The following is a 24,735-nucleotide window of genomic DNA, read 5'->3' on the forward strand; positions in this document are numbered from 1 at the left end:
TGCTGGACAGTTTCATCCAAGAGCTCAATATTGTCCCAAGGCCAAAAGGCTTTGCTTTGGAAGCATGAGGCACTCTCATTCTAGAAATGCTTTGATGCTGTCTAAATAACAAATCGCTCTTTCACTCTTCTTACATTGCACATTTTAAATATTGTTCCATGTAAAAAGTAGTTCACATAAATGTGAAGACGCTTGGACCTCACTAGAGGCTCAAAATTGCACATGGCAAAAAGTCTTGAAACTTGATACAGGCGTAGTCCAACACACCCTGCTTGTTAGACAAATTGGGCATTTGTTCAATCTTCTCTCCCCCTCCCTCACTCTCCATGGGGGAATTCAAAGTGTACCCCAAACAAAGAGATTAAACTTGCTGCACGCATGGCCCACAGCACCCTGATTGCTGAACTAGCCTGTAAAGGACACATTTCTCTTTAGAAATGGAGTGGGGGGGATTACCAGATTGTACTCTATTACAAGTTTGGTAGACCTACACACATTTCGCTTGAAAGTTTTATAAATGGAACATTTTATGCCTGACAGCCAAAACCTTGGACAAGAAAACTTTGCCTCCTACTGGAGGTCATCATTCTAGCACCTAGGAAATCAATGAGGCAGAGTATTGGGTTGTGAGAGTGCCATTGCTCCTTCAGACTCAGAAGGCAGCACTCCAAGTAGCCAATAACCTAGTAATCTATGCTTACACAATGCAAGACTCACATACTAACAAGTGAGTATGTCAAATTTTTTCCACTAACTTCAATTACCCATTTGTAATGATGGGTGCCATCTTAAGCCATGGCTTACAATGGGTGCCAATCCATGTTCTCAGACAAGATCTATTGCTGCACTTGAAAATTCAGATTGCAGTAAGTTCCAAAAGAGCTGTTCATTTGCTCCACCTGGTAAGAACCAAAATCACTGATGCCCAATTCGTACTGAATGATTCGTATAATTCATTAACGTTGAGCTTAGATTATCACAAGAGACACTTGAGTTAACAGAGGAATGTGACAACTCGTTCCATAATATCTTTCAGGCATAATTCACTGTGATATTAGATAAAAACACTAAATAGCTGGGGTACCATCTTACCATTTTTTATTCATCTGTTTTCCAGTAACAAAACATGCGGCCTTTAAATCAGATATGGCAATTCCAATACATAAGCAAAGTGGTCACACTTATTCCAACAGAATAACAAAACTATTAATTTGTTGCACTTATCTTCGCTGAATCATTTCAGCTATAAATACAAGCAGCCTCCTTTAATAACAATTTCTGGGGAGGGAGGGGAAATGGGTAGCCATTCTTCAGAGAGGGAGGCATGGCTCAGTGACAAAGCACATCCTCAACCTGCAGAAGGCTCCCAGTTCAATCCCGAACATCCCCAAGTAGGGCTAGGAAAGAACCCCACTCAGAACCCCTAGAAGCCACTTCCAGTCAAGGTCAACAATACTGGACTAGATTAATCAGTGTAAGAAATCCCTCACATTACTTTAGATTTCTCAAAGGATCCACAAGCTTTGATTCCTGCATAATAAATTGCCCTCCAAAAGTGCCTACGATCATAAGAGGATGGTATCCACCTTTATTGTCAAAACATCTCCTCACAGAGAACCTTTCTTCAAACCATCTTCATCTTCCCTTGTAAAGTCAATTGAGGTTGTATTGACCATATCATCTGCAGTCTCTTAGCTCTCCCTGGCCCATCTTTACCCATCTTTACCAACTCTTTCAGATTCTACAGAACCACAAAAGTAATAGCAATGTGTAATTTTGCTTCATTTTAAAAAAATAGGATCCCTGGCAGAAACAAATGATTATTTATTTAGTTGACAGAGTGCATGATCAATCTGATTGTTCAAGAAATGGACAGAAGGGTATAGTTGAGATTCCTAAAAAATTCCCATTAATTCAATTAACCCCTGAGGTAACATGAAGAAAACAGTGGCCCTTGGTAGTGAAAACATTTCTTTAATAAAGAGAACCCACATGAGGAAAAGTGCATCAATAGTTGTACTTAACTGCAAAAAGTAAAAATTGACCCCTGATCCCAAACATACAAATCTGACTTATTTACTCTTTACAGGCTTTTCCCAAGCATTTACAAAAAGTTGAATATATTACTTTATAATTGTTCATAAAACTCTCAATGAATTGCATATTTACATTCTTCTCTATTAGAAGATCCATAATTTGTGGCATGTTTTTCTCATATGTGTGCGTGTGTGTGTGTGCAGACAGACAGCTAGCTAGCTATAAATATATATTACACACATACTCCGCTATTTCCCAGTCAACCCTGAGCCATTATGTATATATAATAATTACCCATATTACCTCTATTCCCAGCATAGACAAACAAATTTTTAAAGTTTTTTTTTTCAAGTCTCAAATACAACAGAAAGCCCAGTGTTTCTCTCATTCAATAAAATAGCAAATTATATAGCTTTCTTTAAAGGGCCAATATTATTTGGCATCCCTGAACTATACATTTCCCTACATGAAATACAAAAAGAAAAAGGTTGAATATTCTGAGATGTAAGCATCTCCGATTCAAAGCAGCTGCATTTCTTGATTCCCATGGTTTGGTCTTTGTGAGTTCTGAGTCTGCGGGACAGATGATTAATGGCAAGGGTGCTTACAGCCTGGCAAAGCAACAGATCAAGAAAGGCCTGACCTTGTAAGTCCTAATTCATAACAAAAGGCCTGCTAAAGCTAGAGGATACAGGGTGGTCCCTTTCCTCTCAAAACTAAAACTCTCCTCTTGAAGAGATGAATCCTACCTTGTTTGTATCGTCTCCCATTCTGCATCAGGGTATACACTATCCCCAAAATTGTTAAGAAAGGCTAAGAAAATCATTTGGCTCTCAGCTCTAGAAGACTGACATGGGGGTGGGGAGGGGAATGCCATGCAGATTTGGACACCAAATATCTCTGAAAGAAGGGTACCTAGACAGCTGGGGAAGTCTCAGTCTGACTGTCTTATGATCAATAAGTTTCTCCCATCCAATTCACTTCTTCCTGCCATTATGTCACATCAGTGATTTGCTCATATGGAAAAACCTCTCATTATTAAGAACTTGGCAAACAAGCCTCATATCTTGGCTTGTGAACTTTAGCAACCAATTGTGCCAACCCACAGCACCATGACGAGCCCCTCCTTAGGATTCCAACTGCAGGATTCAGGAATGCACTGTTCAGACAAACACTAATCTTTGTAAACACTGCAGCACAACCGAAGAGACAGCTTGCTTGTCCAAAAAGAGTAAGAGCTAGGCAAGGAATACCACTAAGATCACACCAGCAGCCCAAAAAACATTTTGTGAAGGAAAGAATGAATCAATGGCATGCAAACATACCAGCAAGATATAAGATTGCAGAAGTGTGGAGATCTGTTCAGGACTGTATTTATTCAATGACACTGTGTGTCACTAAGCCATTAGAAATTGTTTGTTTTTTAAATGTCCACTTCTCTAGGGTTATCACCTCCTATGAACTTTCAGAAAGTATTTACCATTCTGCATTATACACCAATTACTTTCAGCTTTTTTTAAGGTTGGCTTGCCTACAGAACAATTTCTGATTCTTAGTACTTTCTGGATTAGAAAAACTGGTCTCACTAGCTCTAAACTTTAGTCTGTATCTTCGTGAGGTTTTTCCTTTTCATGCTTATCCACCAAAGCTGTAATAGAAGCATGAAGGTGACAACACAACTTCTCTGGCCATTGCAGAAAGGGATGGAGACAGGTGTCAAAACAAGCTTTAGAATTGTCCTTTGTATTCCAGATCAGACAAGAAAACTCAGATCTAATTAAATGCTCTTAATCAGCTGAAAATTAAGGAACTTGGACCTCTGGTTCCTGTTGAGCAATTACTTCTGCTTTTAATTCCTTGCAGCTTGTGGAAGAGAAGGAGAAAATGTACTGGAAGTTTGAAAACAAATGATGTAAACTCCAGAGGGAACAAGGCTTGGACATAAGCACAGCACCTCCTAGACAAAGATCTGGAAACCTATGCAAAGACGAAGCGCACGTGGAAAGGCAGTCTGTATGAAGGACAGACTCATTATCTCCTGTCCAACAGACTAGCAAGTTCTTGATCGGCATTTGAGGTGGGAAGAGAGAAACATGCAGCACATGTATAAAATGGCTTTTAAAACCATTGCTCTCTACAGACCCTGAGGTTGACAGTAAGACTGATTCCACCACCAGCATCCCTGCAGTCAGCAACACAGATATAATTCCTTAGAAGACAGACATTTCACTACCAATACAGAAATTGTGTCTTTACCTTTATATGTATGAATGCTCTTTAATCTGAGTCAATTGAAATTCTGTTTGGATGTGTTTCCTGCATTTTGTGTATGTGAAACAAATGCATTTTGACACAGCACAATTTGCTGCTATATTCTGTGTGTAAATCTCCACAGTATTTGCTCTGAAAATGCATCCTTGGGAAAAGCTTAGAAGAACCTAAGCTTACTAAGCTTCAAAGTATAAATTAACACCAGCAAAAAAAAACTAGCAGAAAAAAGTATATGAAGATACATATGGATCCCTGCTAAGATATAGAAAATGAGGTCCGTTATCTTTTGTCTGACTTACAAAACAACAATATATATGTCCACTGAGAAGTCCCATTTGCTCTCAGGTAAATGGCCATGGGACTGTAGTATTTTTTCCTGGGAGGAAGCACCACTAAATGCAGCGGGAGTTTTGTCCAAATAAACATGTAGAGGACTGTGGTGCCTCTTAACCAGATTAAATCAACATGATATCCTGAAATGGTTATAAATACTTTTTCTTAATGGACCACTAGTGAAAAAGCTAGTGGCACACATTTCCTGCTATATGTGCTATCATCACATACATATTTAACATAATATATAGCTCTGATGGAGAAAAGGGAAGGTGGGTTTTGGGGAGGTCATCTTTGCAACCTAAACACGAGAATTTACATTATAGAATAAGAAGGGGAATAAAAAAAAAATGTCAGCCATCTGGTCAAGAGAAATACCAGGACATTAAATAGCTTAAATGCCAACCCTACAAAAATCCAAAACTAGGCCACAGTGCTGCCTCCTAGTTTTATACTGATCCTTTAAATGTACATACATCTAACTCTCTGCTGTCATAAGCAAGCCTTTCACAACACAATTAAAAATGGGGGTGGGGGAGAGAGAACTTTTGTGAACTTGCATGGTCTCCAGCAGAATGGGGCCTTGATTCTGACAGGGGCAATTAATTGCTGCTGGCATATAACTAATAATCTATCCAACCTACTTTTCTAACAAAGGAAGATAAAAAGTTCCAATCCCTTCTTTAAAACTGACCTCTGTTTACACATTAACACATTTGAAAAGTTGTATTGTTAGCTTGTTTGGAAAGAAAAGAATCACCAATAGTTCATAAACAAAATGTATGCCCCAGATATCATTGCTGGGTTCTGACTACAACCTGACACATCTGCAAATTATCTTAACACAGCAGGAACTTAAAGATTCGCTCTTGGAAAGCATGACAACTGTGGACAGCACATGCTTGAAATCGATCCTCTCTAAAGACACTGGACAGATGAGCCCCTGAGCAGTGAAAGGAAAATTTGCAAAGTCTGGAAGGAGTTCCAGAATAATCAACATGCATTCTAAAACAAAGATTAAGATGTGAGCAAACAATATCAGAATGCAGGGAAAAGGGGAAGGGTAAACATCTTCATAGCATAAACCTTCAGCCTACTTGTTGTAATCCTGCCCATAAATTATGCACCCATCAGCATATTTTAAACAGGAGTAGGACAGTATTCAAGCAAAAGTAGCAATGAAGTTTTTGAGATATCATTTCTTGGGTTTAGGTGAACATGGCTACAAAAGTGGTAATTTGGGCTGCCCACCCTGGACACCTCCAAAAGGCCTGATTTTGGGGGGTGGGGGAGAATAGTGCTCAAAATGTTCTGAAAGCAAGGGGAAAAACAGTCCTCTAGCAAATTTGGCTGCTTGATGCAATTATTAGTCACTTTGAAAAAATCTTGAATTTGGCATTAAACTGACCCAGACCAGAGAAGCAGCAAGAATATGTATTTCAACATTAGTGAAAAGAGATGGAAAAAGAAAAGAGCACTTCTCCTTGTCAAGTATATGAACCCCACCTCAACCACACACATTTGAAGGGTGACTACATAAAGTCACTCTAGTATTTTGTTTGGTAGAGAGATACTGTGATTTTTTTCCCACTGGAAAGAATGTCTTCATTGCAGAACTAAGGCAGAACTAGGACTTGAGCAAACACCACCTTCAGGGGATAGTTGTGTCCTTTGGCCTCAGATGACACTTCAATAGTTTGCTCGTTTTGCAGAAGGGATCCAGTCAGCAGCCCTGATACTATCTCTCCAGGATGTCTGGAAAGAAGAATTTTGTGAGAATTCCCACAGTGCTGTCAGAAGGAGAATGTTCGCAAAGAACATATCGCAGATTTCCCAATCCTCAGAACTGCTTCATCTGCTTTCAGGAACAAACCTACACATGACTAGAGAGAAAGGACTCCTAACATGACATTTGAGGAAAATGGTATCCAAAGTTATCTTGAAGGTCAGGAGAAGATGCCATTTTAAAGCGCATGGCTTCTTTCACTGCAGATGCAAAGAACAGGGGGAAAGATTCCTGGAAACTGTAGCTAAGTCTTCCTTATCTCTTTTGTAGGTTGTTTCCTTGTCTTTGATCCCAAGTCTTCTAAACTGCAACAACTTGTTTTTCACAGCTTTTAACTTGCAGATCCATCACAAACAACAGCAGGTTCTGATCCCCTGGAGTCAAAGAAAAGTGTCCAGTAGTCCTCATTTGCAAAACCTTCATGAGGGAAAGGGAGAAGACATTGAGAAAACATTGGTTATTTCTCATCTGCATTACCCTTCTTTAAGACAACACTTTTGACAAAATCTCTTCCCTATGAATTGGTTTCAAACTTTATTTATACTGCTCTGAAGCACTCCCCACACCCACCCAGCTTTCCATAGCTATCTATTTAAGCCGGAAACGGTCCTTCCTTTAATAAATGAACTAAATAAGTATACCTCTCAGCCTTACAGAAGTCAGTTCCTTTCTTCCTTCAGAGCACTAAACCCTACATCAAAGGTACCCTTAAAAGGCTGTTGAATGTATTACAAAGTGAACATTCATATGGTAGAATATACTTCATCAGATGGATCCAATGAAAACTGGTTTTTTGCTACCAAAATTTTGCTACAAAAATGAACATCTGTTCATTTTAAGGTGCCACAAAGATCTATTGTTTGGGTTTCAGACTAACATGGCATTTATGCATAAGCCTTTTTCTGTGCCTCTCCCAATTCTACACTCTTCTTTGAAATGTAGCAAAGAGGAGTGCAGTGCTCAATCAAGCTGGTATGCCATGAGTTCATTTAGCAGCAGAGTAATGCTATGCAATATAATGTGCCTTTTCTCCAAACAGTTGTTTGCCTTTTGACTGCTGCATGAAACAGTGCACAAGCTCCCCACGATGGTGGGGCATCCTTCCAGAGTTGGGAAAGCCAATTTAGAATGCCACATAGTATACACAAAGTTCGTGCTTTTTTCCCCCAACAGACAGGGTGTGGAATGCATTTTCTCTTCTATCGCATAAAAACCCTCACAATTTTAGCTGGGCAAAATTACCATGAGCTGCAAGCCATGGCTTGCCTTTTTCCAGCACATCAAGTACAATACCTAGCACTGAAAAGAAGGTTGTGGAGAACCCAGTTCTGCCACACAGCCTCCACTAGGGCTGCAGTCTCAGTACTCACCTACATCCCCAACCTCCAGCTCAACCGTCAGCATCTTGCAATGTCCTCTACATAATGCAGAAGGAACAACATGCAAAGTAAGCTGACCACTTCCAACCACAAAGATGCTCTGTAGCCTGTATGTCTGAAAAATATAAAATAAAGAATGTTCAATTCTTTTTTGCATTCTTTCAGAAATTGATTAGAAAACTGAAGAATAAAACAACATTTTCCTGTAAGAAGGAACCTGGTGAAACAATGATGCAAAAGAACCATTTACGAGAGGACTGTTCTATAATATTCTGTATCACACAGAATAGGATAGGATAGGCCCCGTGACTAAGCATCTTGCCATTTTAAAGAGACTAGCAGCTGGATATCCACCTCTGCAACCTATATTTGCACTTAAGTCTCTACTTCTGGTGGTTGTGTCTCTCTGGGAAGAAATATGCACAGGGAGTGACCACCAATACCATTCAGCTTAGACCCAGGAGCCACCAAGCATAAGATACATTCAGACTGTTGCAGGAAGTTGTTCCTTGCACACGTCACTCTCTACATGGAAAAGCAACCAAAAGAAGCAATCCCTGCCACCACAGTTCCAAAGAACACTCTAAGTCAGAGACAAGCAGTGTATGTAACAATTGCTCCCATGCACACCTCCACCTATAGCAAGACATGGCTGCAAGAAATGGGAATGAGTGCTACTTGTTGGACAGTGACCCCACACCCTAAATCCAAGCAAGGCAGCAGTGCAAGCTGCCAGTAAAGATGAAGGAGTGTGGTTTGATGCACTGATTGCACAATCTGGGGCATCTCTGAGTAGCACTAATAACTAACCATTCTCTTCCCAATCGCTACCCCTAAGAAAAGCTAGTTGGAAGGAGCAACAAGGCCATGCACAAACCGTATACCCCAATAATGGGGCCCCTCTGCTGTCTGAGATGACATACTGAGGTGGCATCAAAAAGAGGTTAGAGCTTTTGCCATAATGGCATTTTTTTGGAGATGTTGCAAGACCCATTTCTTTTGTCAGGGTTTTGATGAAGTTTTCCTGTTGATGTTTCGACGACTTTTATTTTGCTTTTGTTTGCTTCTGCTGGTGTTGTTCTGGAAGTACAATTTAGCTTGAAGCATACTGCTTTAAATTATTTGGGAAAGTGGTATAGAAGAATTTTAAAAAACATGACAATACTCACCTTATCTTGAAGTCTTGGGTGGTTGATAAGAAAACAAGTATTCAAGGAAACGGCCTTTGGAAACATCAGCGAAGTGAACATGGGGAAAATCTCCTGCACAATCTGTGGTTTATTCATAGGGCTCTGCCTATGGAGTATTTTAGAGAACCAGAACGCATTTATTAAGTTATATATTACATTGCCATTACATATCACACAGCTTCAAAAAGTATCCATATCCATTGGCCTGAGGAAGTATTATTGCCTTCATTTTACAGAAGTGGCATTAAAATAATCAAAAGATAATGTACCGGGCTTTCTTTTGCCTGAGTTTAGATAAGAGACTGAAACTCTTTGGGCCTAGTTCAGAAGATCTATCTTCTCCCCTCCCCAAAATAATAATAATAATACATCAACATGGTCAAGGAATTAAGAGATTAAGTATAATAATACAATATATCTTTGAAATCTCTCTTGGAAAAAATGGTCAAGTTTATTAGCAAATAAAATGCTAAAGAAGAGAAATAAAGGAAGGTGTCACCTAGTCCAACATTAACTAAAACCACATGGGAAAAGATTTGGGAACTGTAGCCTACTCACAATTCCAAGAAAAGAGGGCAGGGATACATTTTAGGAATCCCATGTGGGGACCTGTCATGATTCATACTTAGAAATCCTGCACCCAATCGTCCCTCACAAGTTTATAAAATAAAAACAGCACTGAATAATGACAGAGAACACTTGTATTCCAGTTATGGAGTGCGCCAGTCTAACTCAAAGCATAAGTCCTTTCTGGTCCTGCAACATCCATGCACATGATCACACTCTTCTCCAAACTGATCCTTAGAAGAGTGCTGCGTGCTGTCAGGTAAATATCAGAGAGGAAGCACCTTCTGTTGGAATATTTAATGCTTAAACATCATTGCAGTGGGAAATTCAAGGCTCTCTCTGTGTTATAAAGCTCTAACACAGAGAAAGCAAAAAACTACGCTCTGATCTAAAAAGCTTTGTATTAGAGACTTCAGCACAGGTGACTATAATAGAAATCTATTAAGACAGACAGATTTAAGACAATAGATTTGCAGAGCTAAGATGTGGCTATACCATTTTTAAAATCTACTGAATGCTTTTGGCAGTGAAACCGGCAGTAAAATCCTATGCCTATTTGCTTGCCTCCTTGAGTTCAATGGGGCTTACTCCCTAGTAAGGGTTTTTAAGACTACAGGATATATGTGTCTCTGCTAAACCAGTTACCATGTAGCAATAATTATTAAACATTGCTTCTTTAGTGAATGATTTCTAGACACTGACTATGTGTCATCATTTTGTACCAACTTCTGGGTGATTAAAGAACCCTTTACTCATTTCCTCTGCAGTGAACCCCTTTAGCGCTTTTAAGGTAGCTTTTATAATAGGAATGTGGCAAAGGAGTTATCCACAGTTCTGTGAAACAATCCAATTTTCATAATGTGAGGTGGATTCTGGCCAAAATAAACCTATGAGTCCTCTGGAGGCCATGGTGTGCTTTGACAAAGGCATGTAGATTGTGAAATGTAACTGTGACATCAATTGCATGCTGGAGCCTAGCAACTTCCGCAAAGCCAGCCATCTGTGCAGAGTGGGTTGAACTATCTCCACTGTCCCAGCATGGTCATCTGGTGCAGGTCAAAGACCTGCTCCATGCCCTGCAGATTACAGGCTTTATAGAGCCAACTAAGTGATGGACTATGCAATTCTCGTTGTGTTGCAACAGCGTTTGCAAAGGCACAGAGAGGACTCTAAGTAACTAAGAGCTCTAACCCTACAAAATCAGGGCTAGCCGTTATAATTTGGTTGAGTCTCACATCCCATTTCAGTGTGCTTCTCCACATGTTCCATCAGGGGAACCTACCGCACCCCAAATATGTAGTCAAAGCAGGTTTGAAAATCAATTTGCTAGGAAACTGAAAGCCAAGGGACATGTGCCAGAACACTACATCACACACCTGACTGGAACAAGCTGACATTCAGTTCAGGAGGGAACTATTACAAGATGGAAGCACTGCAGGTCAAGAAACCTATGCAAGCAATAATTCTGTATTTCGCTTCCTAGTGCACTTACTCTTCCAGTTTGCTCCCTTTCACATTTTGGAATACGTGCCAGTGTACCTCAGCCAAAGGTATAAGTAGGTCCATTGTAGAAAAAGGTAGGAAACACAACTTTAGTAAACAGCTCAAACTTACCGTAAAATACGAGATGGTGACTGCTGCTGCAGATGGCTTTTCCATTCCTCAGCTGAGTGCTCTTGAATCACAAAATCTGTCAAGTCAGGGTACAGGGACTGAAAATGCTTCATTTCTGCATAAGACCGGTACTGCCCTGTCTTATCAAAACAGAACAGATTAAATATATTTTTAATGAGCTGTCTTCTCATATGCCCTAAGAGTAGAACACATTACACCAGGCATCTAACACTGTGAAGTTACCTTGATCAAGAGAGGCTGTGGTTGCAGGAGTTTTTCTGATAGCTGTCCTAAGTCAGCTGCCATCTCAACCTTTTTCATGGAACAGCAGCAGGACCAGTTGGCAGTCAGAGACACATTTTGTCTATAATCTAAACCCCACCAGTCTTGACACACTTTGGAGAAAAAGGGACAGAAAAGGTTTGTGAAGAGTACAGAAGCAAACAGCATCAGACTGCAAACTTTACCTACCCTGGTCATTGCTAATCTTGCTCTGGAATATCATGAGATGACTGATACTTTCTACAGTGAATTCATCAAACAGGACTCTTTAAAACTTGATATGGGCAACTGAAGCCTATCAGCCCATCTGAGACCAGACAACTGGTGCATCTCATTTGGTCCCATATCAGCAAAAGAAATAGTTCCAGAAGGCAACAGCTACATATCCTGTTTCTTTCATATCTTTACCACATTTGATGAGACAAGATTAAGAAAAGAGCTACATGAAGAGATTGACATTTTTTCTGATCAAGTGCTGAATGTAGTTTATGATATATACAAACAATCTCTGAAGATCAAGATCATTCCAATAAAAACAAAGAGTGAAAGAAAGTATCAAACTGCAGTGTTTGATTAGGGAAGCTTAGCTTAAATATTCCTGACACAATACTATATGACAACAACAACTTAGTAAGGTCTATCTCATATTGGTTCAACTTTTTGTTAATTTTAAAGTGACTAAATTAAAATATTTAAGGGAGAATGACAAGATAGCCTATTTCCCATTTGGATCTCTCCCTCTAGCAAAAAGACAACTAACTGATACAGAACTGTATCTCAAGAGAAAGCAGGGTGTTTTTTTTCATTATTATACTTTCAGAAGACATTTTATCTCCAAAGGCAAAACAATTTAGAGTGGTTAATTCTTTATAGCTTGCTAATCTTCATCTGAATGCTGTATTAGATAAGATGACCTGTTTGTTACTGGAAAGCTTGCATCAGAATCTTTTCAAAAGGCTACTTGATTAGAACATTGTATTCCTTCCACTTAAGCATGTGCACGCGCACACACACACACACACACACACACACACACACGAAACACTTGATGTTTTCACAAGGAAAGTCACTTGTGCCTATGTACCCCATCTCCATTCACAAGCAGAGATAGAAGTCCCTGCTCCAAAATCTCCACCTCACCCAAGCTTCATGTAAGGAAAGAGAGTTAAGGGAAAGCCTTTGGCAAATGCTTCTGACACTTCTAAATCTTTGCTGGCCATTACAGGAGGGTACTCAATTTGAAAAGCAGATGTTTACCCCAACAAGAAAAAAACACACAGCATACCAGCCCCACCAGTCAATTTCTCTTTGCAGCCAATTCGGGTTATTGCATTCTCAACTGGACAGCTCAGAAGATTTTTGTTTGCCATGATCAACTCACTCAAGGGAGTAGTCAAGTAATATTCCAAGTAGGCTTTTTAAAAACAAACAAAAAACCCAACAATAATCAGTCTGAGATTTATTGTTGTGGGTGTTCCTTTGCATATCAGAAAGTCTGTGACCTGTGTGAAAAGTGCATTGGAAAGGGAGGGTCTGGCTTAAATTTGGAAGAGAAAGAAGGGGTGACACAAAGGAATAATAGACTGAGCAAAGCACACAGACAATACAAATGCAGGAGTACTCCAGAGAATTGAACTAGGGCTTTACAAAATGATGCTTCTCTTTTTTCCAATCACACCCCTGCATTCTTTTCAGATTATCACTGTGCCCAGGCACACTCCAGGACTAGCTGGCCCTTTAGTGCAGCAGAACTTGCATGTCGTCAGTCCGTAGAGTCTCAGAAATGACTTGCTCACTGCAGTTAAATCATGTGCATTAAAAGTCAATGTACAAAAGCAGCAACACAGAAATCCAGCCCCTACCTGCCTATCCCATAGGTCCCTCATATGTTCCACAAGTATGCATATAGATAACAATTTTCTCAGTGGTTTTGTGACTATCAGCAGTGGATCTATAAATCTGGATGAAGCACAGAATACAGTCTGTTACAGATTCTAGCAGGCAAGATGAGATCCTGAAGTGTTGCATCAGCATTATTCTCAAATATGTTTCTGATTATTAGGGTTGTGGAGCAGAGATGAACTTTGTGAGGGCCCTTGACAAACCCAGTAACACTCAGTAGGCCTGACCATGCCTACCAACATCAATGCCCCACCCTCAGGACTTTCTGCTTTTTTTCTGCTGGAAGAAACCTCTTCCAGCCCAGAGAAAGGGACTTGGCAGACACTAGGAGTGCCCACCCCCGGCCAAATTAGGTGCCTCCCTCACATGCCTTGACTTGATATGATGGGATTTGTAGTCCAACACATCTGAAGGATGCAAAGTTGAGGAAGCTGGCATACACAATTCTGACGGGTAATTCAGATAATGCAATTCTCAGAAGGTTCTTCTCCTTGCTTTGAGGAACAGACATGTTCAGTGGTCTAACAGAGCCAAGGATCACAGGAATGTAGCACTGAGTTTTTTTGGTTTACAGGGATACAGGTAGACACAGATGTCATCTGCTGCCTCACCCCACCCATCAGAATTCCTGATTCCCCTGAGTTTATTGCCATCCTCACAGTAGCTACAGGGGGATTAATTTTTGCAGCAATAATATACAGTTGTCAACTAAGCCTGTTGCCCTACAAACTATCTTGGGCTGACTTGGCCTTGTATAGGCAATTAAGACTCATTAGCTTTACCAAGGATCTGCTGCTGATGGAGATGAAAGCTGCTAGGGCTGGCTTGCTGATCTGGATCAACACAGCACCCTGCAGTTTTGGACTCTCTTTAAGGGCATGTCTGTGGTACAAGTCAGGACAAGTGCCTGCAGGTTTTACCAGAACCCTATTGGGCACGCTAGTCTAACTTTACTTCACTTAACAGCACCTGCAATGGTGCACATTTTTTCACCTGACAGCTTGAAAGAGCCTGTGCACATGCAAGAGATCTGCAAAGTGAAGACCGACCTGAAAGTCGATTATGAGTTGCGGTTATCATGACAGAGACAAAGGCCAGGTTTGCAGCAACCCGTCATAAGTAACTAGCAGCAGTGAAGTGTAATGTTATGCAAACCTGAACCTACTTCCTACAGGGTGGCTTGTTTTGGGGAAACAGGATACCCTGACAATTCATGGCTTGTTATGTGGGTTATTGGGACCCAGGATGGATTGTCCTGTTGTCTAAACCTGGAAAACCAATTCCATCATGGGTCAAGAGAAGCAGCTAGCTTGCTATTTGGTAAGAACATCAACATCTTTCAAGAACGCCCTGCTCCACTCTTGCCAAGTTCACTGATGCCTCCTGCCAGAGGCAGCTGCTCCACCAATAACCAGGTGGCACTTCGGGGCTATTGTCACTGGCTCTCTCCACTTTGCTCATGACCCCCTTTCCGTCAACACTGTACTTTTTCCCTCCACCTTTTGGGACCTTTTCACAATGTCTCCCAGTTACAGCTCATGCCTAAGCAGTAAACTGAAGCAGCTGTCACTGGTTTACCACCTTTTAACAGCTGCATATGAAGCCTGACAGTTATAAAAATTATGTAAGCAAACTGGGAGGAGATCTAGATCTTACATTCCTGGAGTACTGAGAGGTTCAGAGGTAGTGAGCATTGACTCTCAGGGAAATGCTTTAAAAGCAAAGATCCCCTCATGGTTTTGTTTTTCTCTTGTCAGCAAAGTCAGGTAACAAATGAACCTAGGTAATTTTTTTTTAATTTAATGGTAGCAAACCAGTGAAGACCATGCCAATGTGTTGCTTCAGCATCTTAGAAGTGCTGTTACTGGGAAACATCCTAGAAATGGCTCAAACAAGGCTGGGGGAGAAAAAAGCAGTGGCTGTAACCAGAAAGACATCACAATCAGAGCAGACATGACAGATTAGATGTCATTGGCATGCGAGCCAAGTCACGCCAGCATCGCCCCAGCAGCCGAGCATCGGATAACAGCGCACATAGGGACCATGCGCATGCTCGGAAAGGAGTAGTGGCGCCAGGCAATGATGTCACAAGCCATGACTCATTAGCCACGACTCGTCCGAGCTTTCGCGTGGCCGGTCAGTGCGCTGCCAAGGAGGTGTGTGTGTGTATATTTCTTTATTTGCTTGGACTGGCTGTGAGTTGTTTTTTTCTAAACTTAAACCTCAGTTTTCAGGTTTTATTGCAGTGTTGGCACTTTGCGATAAGTAAGTGGGTTTTGGGTTGCAGTTTGGGCACTCGGTCTCTAAAAAGTTTGCCATCACTGTCCTAGCCTTTTGGGATGCTGCACAGAGAACTGAAGAGGAGTCTGATCACCTATTGTAACCGAGAATTGAAGAGGAGTCTGATCACCTATCGTAATCAACCCACCCTGCTCAGCTTATTCACAGGATGAGTTGCAGGATTGTGAGAACTCACCCTATGTAGTCTAAGTAAAACAAGTTTGCCTTTATCTGCAGAACACAGAGAGACCATGTCACTAAAAACATCTACTGAGGAAGGATTTTGTCATGTTGTTACTAAGAAGCATACTTCTTTGCCAAAACACCAGGATGGCTTTCTTCACCATCATTAAACATCATATCTGTTCTGGCTCCAGAATTCAAATTAGCTGCCTTGAACTCAAAAGGCATAATCCTTAATTGTTTTGTTTTTTTCCCCCAGTGACCAGTTTAGATTGGAGCTTGTCTGTTTTTCTTTTCATACAGATCACCAAATAATTTTATATAAACAACTATACACATAAGAAACTTATTTTTTCTGCAATGCTTACTCTTCAATAGTTATATGAGTTTTCACAGACAAGAAGAAATTTAAGACATAATAAACAGTTTTATAGGAAAGGTATAACCTGTAAAGCTAGAAGAACCATGAACTCAAAATGGCCTAGATCCAAAGAACCCAGAACTACACAAAAACTGTGACCTTTTTCTGTGAAAGGTGGTCCTGGCACCATTCTACAAGCCTTGGTCATGCCCAAGCTGGAAAAATGCAACACCCTCTATGTATAGCTGCCTTTGAAAAGCATACAGTAACTTCAGTTGATATAAAATGCAACAGCCACAATTGTGTCTGGGGCCTTGCTTTTTGAAATATATGACTCAGATGACATTGGTTTCCAGTCTGTTCACAAGCCCCATTCAAAGTGTTTGTCATTTACCCTTAAATCACTAACCAACATGGTACTGGGATGTAAGGGCCCATCTTCATCCCCACAATGCATTCAATTGGGTCTTCAGTATTTCTGTAATGTACTAGCAATACAATTTTCTCGGTTACTGCACCAAGACTCTGGAACTCCTTATCCCAGGAGGCACCTTTGGTCCCTCTTCTGATGAAATTTCAGTGCCTATTTAAGTCAGTTTTATTTTTACAGTACTTTTGGCACAAAGAAATAAAACTGTCATCACCCCTATCTCCCCACCACCACTGTTCTTATATCCAAGATGACTTAGTTCAGTGACTTTATTATTTTTGCTGCAATTTTTCCTCTTGGTTTCATTATGCAATTCTCTACTATCTTACTGTTGTGTTTCAAGAATTGTTTCTTATCCACCTTAGTCATTCCACTCTGCGGGACAAAAAGGTAGGATATAAATACTTTAAACAAACATACTATTTCCACAAGGGCCTTCGGACTGGCACTTCTCAAGTGGAAGCATAGGTGCCACATGCCAAATTGCTTTCAAAATGGAAGATTCTTCCAAAGCAGTTTAAGATGGAAGAACTGTCAAAGGATAACATTCAACAATCCCACTAAGCATATCCAATTCCTTCTGGGAAACTAAAGTAGCTCTTTGGGTCCTGGATCATGTGAAGAAACATGCACAAAATTCTACAAAAGTTGGACAGATAACTCTCAACTGGAAGCAGAGTATATAAATATTTGTTGAATATTATTTCCACACTGATATGGTTTGTTCATTTGTTTATGGGTATGTATGGATGCCCATGTATCTTTCCATGTGTTAAATCATACAACAATAGGACTTGAAGCAACACCAGGCTGCCACCACTTTTTCCACCGTTTGACTCACATTTTTCTTATCCATCCTAAAAAAAAGCTGTAAGATGCATCCATCCTGCATGGCTTTGGCAATAGCCTGCACTTTTTCTCGTCATAACTCGGTACAAGTGTCAATTGTGTTCCTTCCCCCTGCCCCTTTTCTTCTTTAATGGTGTGTGTTGAGTGGGTGGGTTATCGCACAATTGTATTTTTAAAAGCTAGCCTGTGCCAAATCATTTACTTGATTCAAAGTTATGTGCTCGCAGATGAGATCACTGCAGGGGATATGGGTACCTTTGCTGGATTCATGCATACATTCAAGTTAATACTAGCATTCTTTAAAGGAGAGCTAAGATTATACAAAGAACTAACAAAGACAAAAACCCATGCCAATGTAAAGAATTGGTACTATGTTCTACAACAGCTGACATTGCTCTAAGCAGGAGAGACTTTTCCCTGCTAACAGGCATTCTCTTAACTTAGTGCTCACAAATTAAATCCTCAGTGCCATCACTTTTCTGAAGATCTCTTAAAATTTATATTACATAGGTAAACATAAAAGCAGTGGGAGTTAACTACAAGCAATCGTTGTAAAGGGCAAGGGGAAATGCCTGAAATAAATATCAACTTTAATTTCAGTTAAAGAAATCAAACCATAATTTGGACTCACTCAAAAGTAGAAACACTACCTCTGCCTTCATTTAGCCATTAAAAAATATTTTGAAGCAGCAGATCACTTAAACAACCTACAGAGACCTGGATGGATGTATCTTTCACCTTTGATAGCAGACTGGCTGAATGTTCAAAGCACAAAACTAAGAAAATTCCTTGTGATTTCTAGCTTAAACATATCCACTATGACTTCTAATTTTTTAACCAGAAGGGAAGTATCTCATTGTCCTCCTTTTATATTTCTACATATGTCACTGGAGGTTTTCTTTAAAAAGACTGATGAAGTAAAGGTACAGAACTGATTCTAGTACAGCATTTAGAGGAATTAGCACTTAAGAAGAATTAGCAATATTAAAGGGATACTAAGTACTAAATCTATTCAGTAGTTACAGGAAGAATTCAGATTTCTGCATGATAGTATTCAATAACTACTACAATTTTTTTTTTTTTTTTTTGCGGAATAAAGTTTTTGTGCTTAAGGTAACAGACAAAGGCTTAAAAACTGGGCTTCAGCATGAATAGAAGAGCCTCAGTCATAAGAAGTTCCTTAAAAGAAATGCAACATTTTTAGACTTCAAATTTCAAAAGCCACAAGAGTTCTACTGTCAACCTCAAATCACCCCAGCTGGCTAGAATAACAAGAGACATGGTTCAGTGCAAACCAGATGTCAAACTGGATTTTTTATGCCATATACATGTCTGGTATAAATCCAGAAAACAGCAAAAAGAAAAGGATACATAATACTATTTTGCTTTACATAAGATAAACATGCTGATATAGACACAAAGAAGGAAATGCTCCTCCTCTGTCTTGCAAAGCTGAACACTCCCATGCTAAAACTGCCACCACAGTTCTGTCTAGTCACATTTAACAGGAGAAATCTCATCTAATGTACAGAATTAATTGAATTATTTCATTTATTCCATCTCCAAAAACTCTACTCTGAATTGGGATAGTAGGGCATAACCTGCAGTGGGCAGAGAAGGTAGCACAAAGAAAGAGAAGGTAGGGCAAGGATATCCTGCATGGTTCTGTGCTATAGGACAGCAGTAGCCATTGTAAACACTCATGTTCAGACTTGTTAGGAAAGTTCAGATCTCTTCTGACTTCTTTGGACAAACAAAAAATGTAGGAAGCATGTTTTCAAAACTTGTTTATACAACTACAAAAATGAAATTTGCAATTTTGGCTGTGCAATTAACTTGCATTAACAGCTTAAGAACTTAATCTATAAATGCTATAGAATGCTCACAATTTTTTAAAAACTGCTTAGAATGCATCCAGCTCTAATCTTTGTATGGCAAATCTTATCTTAAGCAAGGAATTTCCCAAATTAAACATCCCCTTATAACCTGCTATAAGCCTAATCTTTTATGGCCAGATAATGCACCCAACAATTCTAAATGCAAAACAAGAGCATTCTACTTTCCAGATTCCCACAATAGTGTGGAACTGGTCTGATGTCTGAAATGTCAGGAAAACAATTCAACTACTGAACAATAGCCAAAATGAAGCCATATGTTAAGAACTCAAATCACTGCGCTCTACAAAACCAGCCTGGCCATTTAAAAATATGTGCCAAGACATGTGTCTGTTATTAGGCTCCAGATTATATAGAGAAAAGACTATTTAAAATGAGATTCATCCCATTTGGCAACAACATTATAGAAATCCAATGAGAGCCAGGTTATAGTTCATTCCACAATAGTACAAGGATTTTGCAATTAAGCTGATGGAAAAGGACAACATTCTCTTGAGGCACCATTAATTTCTGGTGGGAGTCAGAAAAATCCCAACGAACTGCAATGAGATTCTTTGTACATGCTCTATAGCAGAACAACTGAAACTATCCAATGGATTTAGGTCTCAGAGATCCCTAGAAACTGTTGGAAGCCAACTGCATCACAAGCTTAACTGGGGAGCCAGAAGACATTATAACTTAAAATTATCATGGAAGAATAGATCCAGTTAATCACACCCTCATTCATAAATTGGAGTTTATTTATTATTTATTAATTAAAAGAATTTCTACCCTGTCCTTTACTGAGGTCTCAGGATGGCAGTACAATTATTTTAAAAAGTAGCATCAATAAATAACAAAATAAAATCCATATTAAAACCACATCAGCTGTTAAAATGTTGGGAAAATAAAAAGATCTTGGCCTGGTGCCAAAATGAATAAAGCATCAGCACCAGGCATACCTTTCTCCAAGGTCTTTTTCCAAGTAGTCACTCATCTAATCTCCTTCAAAGATGGCTCTCGAAGAAAGACCTCCAAACCAGGGGAGATGGCCAGGTATATATGGTGGGAGACGCTTCAGATACCCAGGTCCTGGGCCATTTAGGGATTTATAAATCATCAACATCTTAAATTGGGCTTGGACTTCTACTGGAAGCCAGTGCAGGGTACAAAGGACCAGTATTATATGCTCCTGTCCATATGCCCCCATTAAAAGCCTGGCTGCTCTATTCTGAATGAACTGAAGTATCCAGACCATCTTAAAGGCAGCCCCACACAGAGTGCATTACAATAGTCCAACTGAGTTGGAGATGCTGTCCAAGGGTTCTGAAATGAAAAGACATTCTTTGCTGCTTCTATCAATCATCACCTTTCATATTTCAATTGGCATCTATCAAAGGCAAGGCTAACTGCTACCAGCATATCAGCAATTAATATTAGTGGTATAGTAGTAATTATAGTTCTATATTGCCTAATAGCTGAAGCTCTATATTGTCTAATAGCTGAAGGGTGATTCACAACAGCAGATAAACTATGATAAAATGCAATAAAGATGACAATAACAATAAATCATAAAAACACAATATAGAATTTAAAAGCCAAATTTAAATCCACATTTTAAAAAGCTTCTGAAACTTACACCAGTTAAGTCATAAGACCTATTAAGCAAAATCAGAGCCTTAATCTGGCACCAAAAAGACATCAACGTTTGGAGCCAGAGTGGCCTCAGTGAAGAGCTTGACTCATAACTGGATTCTGCCACTGAAAAGGCCTTTCTCCTTGTTGTCTCCAACTGAACCTCCACTGGAGGTGACAATTAGAAGCAGGCTCCAGAGTTTGATCATAGTGTATAAGTAGTTTGAAGCTAGAAGTGGTGTTGGTACGGTGGTCCCAAGTCTCAATTTCCCACCATCCTTTAAATCACTCACTTCTACAACTGTCCAAGTCTCTTATCCTGGTTTCCCTCTGCAGTTTCCATTTCTTATTTTCCTAAATAGTCAATAGAAAGGGAGACACACATGTCAAAGTGCATAATAAATTCAGGCCTGCATTTGCCATGTTAAATGTGGGAGGGCCCAGTATTTTTCACATATCACTATTTTAACATCACTTCCAGGTCCTTCACAAAAACAAATGGAGGACTTGACACATCCTTGTGCTACATGTGATCACATCTTCAAATATCCCTCCTCCTCTCTAGGTTTCACATACTAACAGTTTCAGATAGAAAGATAGGTCCAGTCTCTTGAATTTTTTTTAAAAATGCATTTCTATACACATTCCAATTCTGATTCTATGACAATGGATGAGTCAGACTGGCCAAATTTTTCACAAGCAAATTTGGACGATGACATCCATGTTCTTTGATTCCAGAACTTTCAGCTTTCAACACTTTGGATGAGATGTTCAAAGTCAGTGGGAATATAAAGAAAAGTCCCACTAACTAAAATTAGAGCAAAGGGTGCTTATGCTTTAGCCATTACACAATCATGCCTTCTTCTCTTAAACTGGACAGAACCCAGTTATTACTTTTAATGACAAAAAGCAGCAGCAATCACAGCTGCTGACCAGTGGTAGAGGACTTTTTATTACAGGCAGTCCACAGGTTACAACTGAGTTCAGTTCCTGAGAAAATGGAAATTTGTCCTTGAGCCAAATGTGTATGTAAGCCAGATCATGTATAGTTGCCCTCTACAGTTGCAGAGGTTAGGGGCCCAGAACCCCCCAAAAAGTGGAAAAACCATGAATATCTCTAACTCCCCGCCCCAACTCACCAGTACCTCCTCTTTGCAGCAAGGAAATGCCGGAAAGATTTCCCTCTCTGGATGGGTGTGGCAGGAAGGCATGCTTTGGAGGCCTTCCTTCTCTCCCCTTTCACTTACTCTCTGTTTATGGTAATAAGTTCCTGCAATTTTTTTAATTAATAGGCTTCATGGCAGTTTGTTCGTAACTTGGATGTTCATAACTCAGGGACTGCTTGTATTTCAAAGGTGATTTATACAACTCCATATAATATTCATCTGCAAAGAATGTGGACATAAAAGCGGACAGACCTTGTAACAGAGAATACTACTCTATCCCCAATTTAAATATTCTGGGATCTTATTAATTACCTTGGCTGTAGATAATATTGAAAAGGTAAATGTAACCAATAAAAGTCCTGAAAAGGTAAATCTATCCAATAAAAATCTAAGCATCTTCTCTATGTACCTCTCCCTTTCTTGAGATCAAAATGCAAGATCTTTCTAAGGAGCTACCACTCACTGAAATGAAATTACTTGCTCCTGGTACCAGTATCTTTTAGATAGTACCTACATGATTCTAGAATGCCCATTTGCTCTTGTTTTATGGATTTATTTATATTAAATGTAATAAATAACTTTTTATTTAAATTTATTATTATTGTATTTATAGATTTTAATACATATAGCCCAGATGGAACCAGTTTTTAAATTATTAATTGTATCTTTTTATGAATGTTGTGAGCCGCCCCGAGGCTTTGTTGTGATGGGGGCGGCACAGAAATGTTTTAAATAAATTAAATAAATAATAGTGCATTTTAAATAGTCGAAATATATTCTGACATCATTTATAAAGAAATCCTTGTGACAACATTTTTCTACAGCAAGATTCACCAGCCTCTGTGTTCTTATGAGCCAATTAAATACTGACATTACAATGCTACAACAGACACATGCAAACAGTATTGCCAAGATATGACAGTTAGCATGAGCCAGCCGCTAAACAGGGTTCCTTCCCATTAATGCAAGGCTGCTTTGCTACATTTGCTGCTTATACAGTTCTTTCTATTCCATTTGGAGTACACAGGTTGATATGGCAGCAACCCTCATCCCCTTTTATTATCTCCCAGTTTAAGCACTACAGGGGAATAACTTACAAGGCGAGGACCTATACAGCCAACTAATGCGAAGGCAGGGAAAGGAACAGTAAACAAAGCATATGTAAGGTTGAGGGTGGGAGCTGTAAAATATGGAGTTCACATGTCTTTGACAGTAGCCACCAGGGAAGGATCAAAATGGTCTACCACCATATACTATCGAAGTATAGACCACAGGTATATACATTCAGACCATAAGTATACACATTCAGATCACCTATGGCCAATACAGCAACCCATCATGTTTCCTCAAAAATGTATCAAAACACCCATCTAATGCTTCAAAGGTTCGTTTTCCCTGAGCCTCTTCCAGAGAAGGCTTCAAGACACTTAATAGGATAGACAGACATATTCATTCCCCTTCCTTGCACTTAGGTTTTGACAGAGCTGCACAAACACTTCCCTTGCTAGAGATGTGAAGGCCTGGTGAAAAATACAGAAAAGGGGAGGAGGAGGGCATAACCTTCCCCCCCACCCCAAATTTTGGGAGAAATCCCCCCCCCCCGCAAACCTTTCTATCGCTACCTCTCATCCCTCATCCAGAATAGCTGTGCTGACTAGCCCCACCCTGTGGCAATCCACACATTTAGCATGAACATCAAAAGGGAGGCAGGCGGTGTATACTTTGTTATATGTGCAAAGACCTACACCTAATCAGGAGCCTGAACCACACCAGAGTCCAAGTTGCAAAGCAACTTTCATGTGAACAACCCTTGGCAATTATTCCATGCCAGTGAACGGGGCTAGTCAGTGTGGCCAGTATGTGAGAATGGGGCTAATTAGTGCAGCCCTGCTTGCCCATCATGCTTATACAGAGCACTTGAAAGAAACATCTGCAAGGGCAGAAAGCATGAGTGCTATCCGGTAGGCTTGATATAACAATGTCTGAGCAAAAATCTCTTATCTCATAGAACAGTATTTATGCAAGAATAGCCATGAAGCTATTCAGGCTGCAATCCTTCATGCGCCTACTAGGATGAAAGTCCCAATGAACCAAATAAAATTGCTTCCAAGTATGTACAGGACTGGAAAAAGTGGAAAACAATGGATTACATATATAACACTGGTGCAATGTTTTCATTTCCTATACTGAAAAGCCTTTTATTCAAGTGGAGAGGCAGTTTAGGAGGCATTTAACTCTTTCTGTGCTGCCCCTTTCTCACGCAAGAGAAACCTGTGCTGTGTTTTCTTCGCCTGATGGATTCCAGATGCATGTTTGCCCTAGTAAACATGCATCTGGAACTGTGCAGAGAAAGAAGCAGTTGGACAGTGTGATTTATGAGGAGAGAATTGATTGGTGGGAAAAGAATAAAGTATACACTCCCTCCATTTGTAAGTAACAAATGCTCTCTCCCATAAAAACCATGCAGGAGATTTCAGGAGATTTGTCTCTAAATGTACTAGAGAGATGCTACAAAAATGGAGGCTGTGAAACAAATTAGGGAACGCTTCTACAGAGAGAAGACTTGGACCACTAGGACTGGCAAATCTCTGCGACT

At 39.9% G+C, this 24,735-nt stretch overlaps 1 protein-coding gene across 3 annotated transcripts in view; it reads right to left on the reverse strand.

Annotated features, from left to right (window-relative positions):
- Positions 1 to 1,081: 1,081 nt before the first annotated feature.
- LOC123030225 (ras-related protein Rab-44-like) overlaps positions 1,082 to 24,735 on the reverse strand; it is a 68,906-nt gene continuing 45,252 nt past the window's right edge. For 2 of the 3 annotated variants that reach the window (XM_044443974.1, XM_044443989.1), the window contains 5 exons: positions 11,421 to 11,572; positions 11,178 to 11,317; positions 8,976 to 9,102; positions 7,798 to 7,921; positions 1,082 to 6,844 (listed from right to left, as the gene is read on the reverse strand). In XM_044443974.1, the coding sequence (XP_044299909.1) occupies positions 6,759 to 6,844; positions 7,798 to 7,921; positions 8,976 to 9,102; positions 11,178 to 11,317; positions 11,421 to 11,572 (629 nt within the window). In that variant the 3' untranslated portion in view covers positions 1,082 to 6,758. Of the gene's footprint in view, positions 6,845 to 7,797; positions 7,922 to 8,975; positions 9,103 to 11,177; positions 11,318 to 11,420; positions 11,573 to 24,735 lie in introns of those variants that run through there. The other variant, XR_006416064.1, reaches the window with a different exon arrangement.

The sequence above is a fragment of the Varanus komodoensis genome, unplaced genomic scaffold (assembly GCF_004798865.1).
Source record: "Varanus komodoensis strain SLA01 unplaced genomic scaffold, ASM479886v1 scaffold1, whole genome shotgun sequence".
Taxonomy (NCBI): Eukaryota; Metazoa; Chordata; class Lepidosauria; order Squamata; family Varanidae; genus Varanus; species Varanus komodoensis.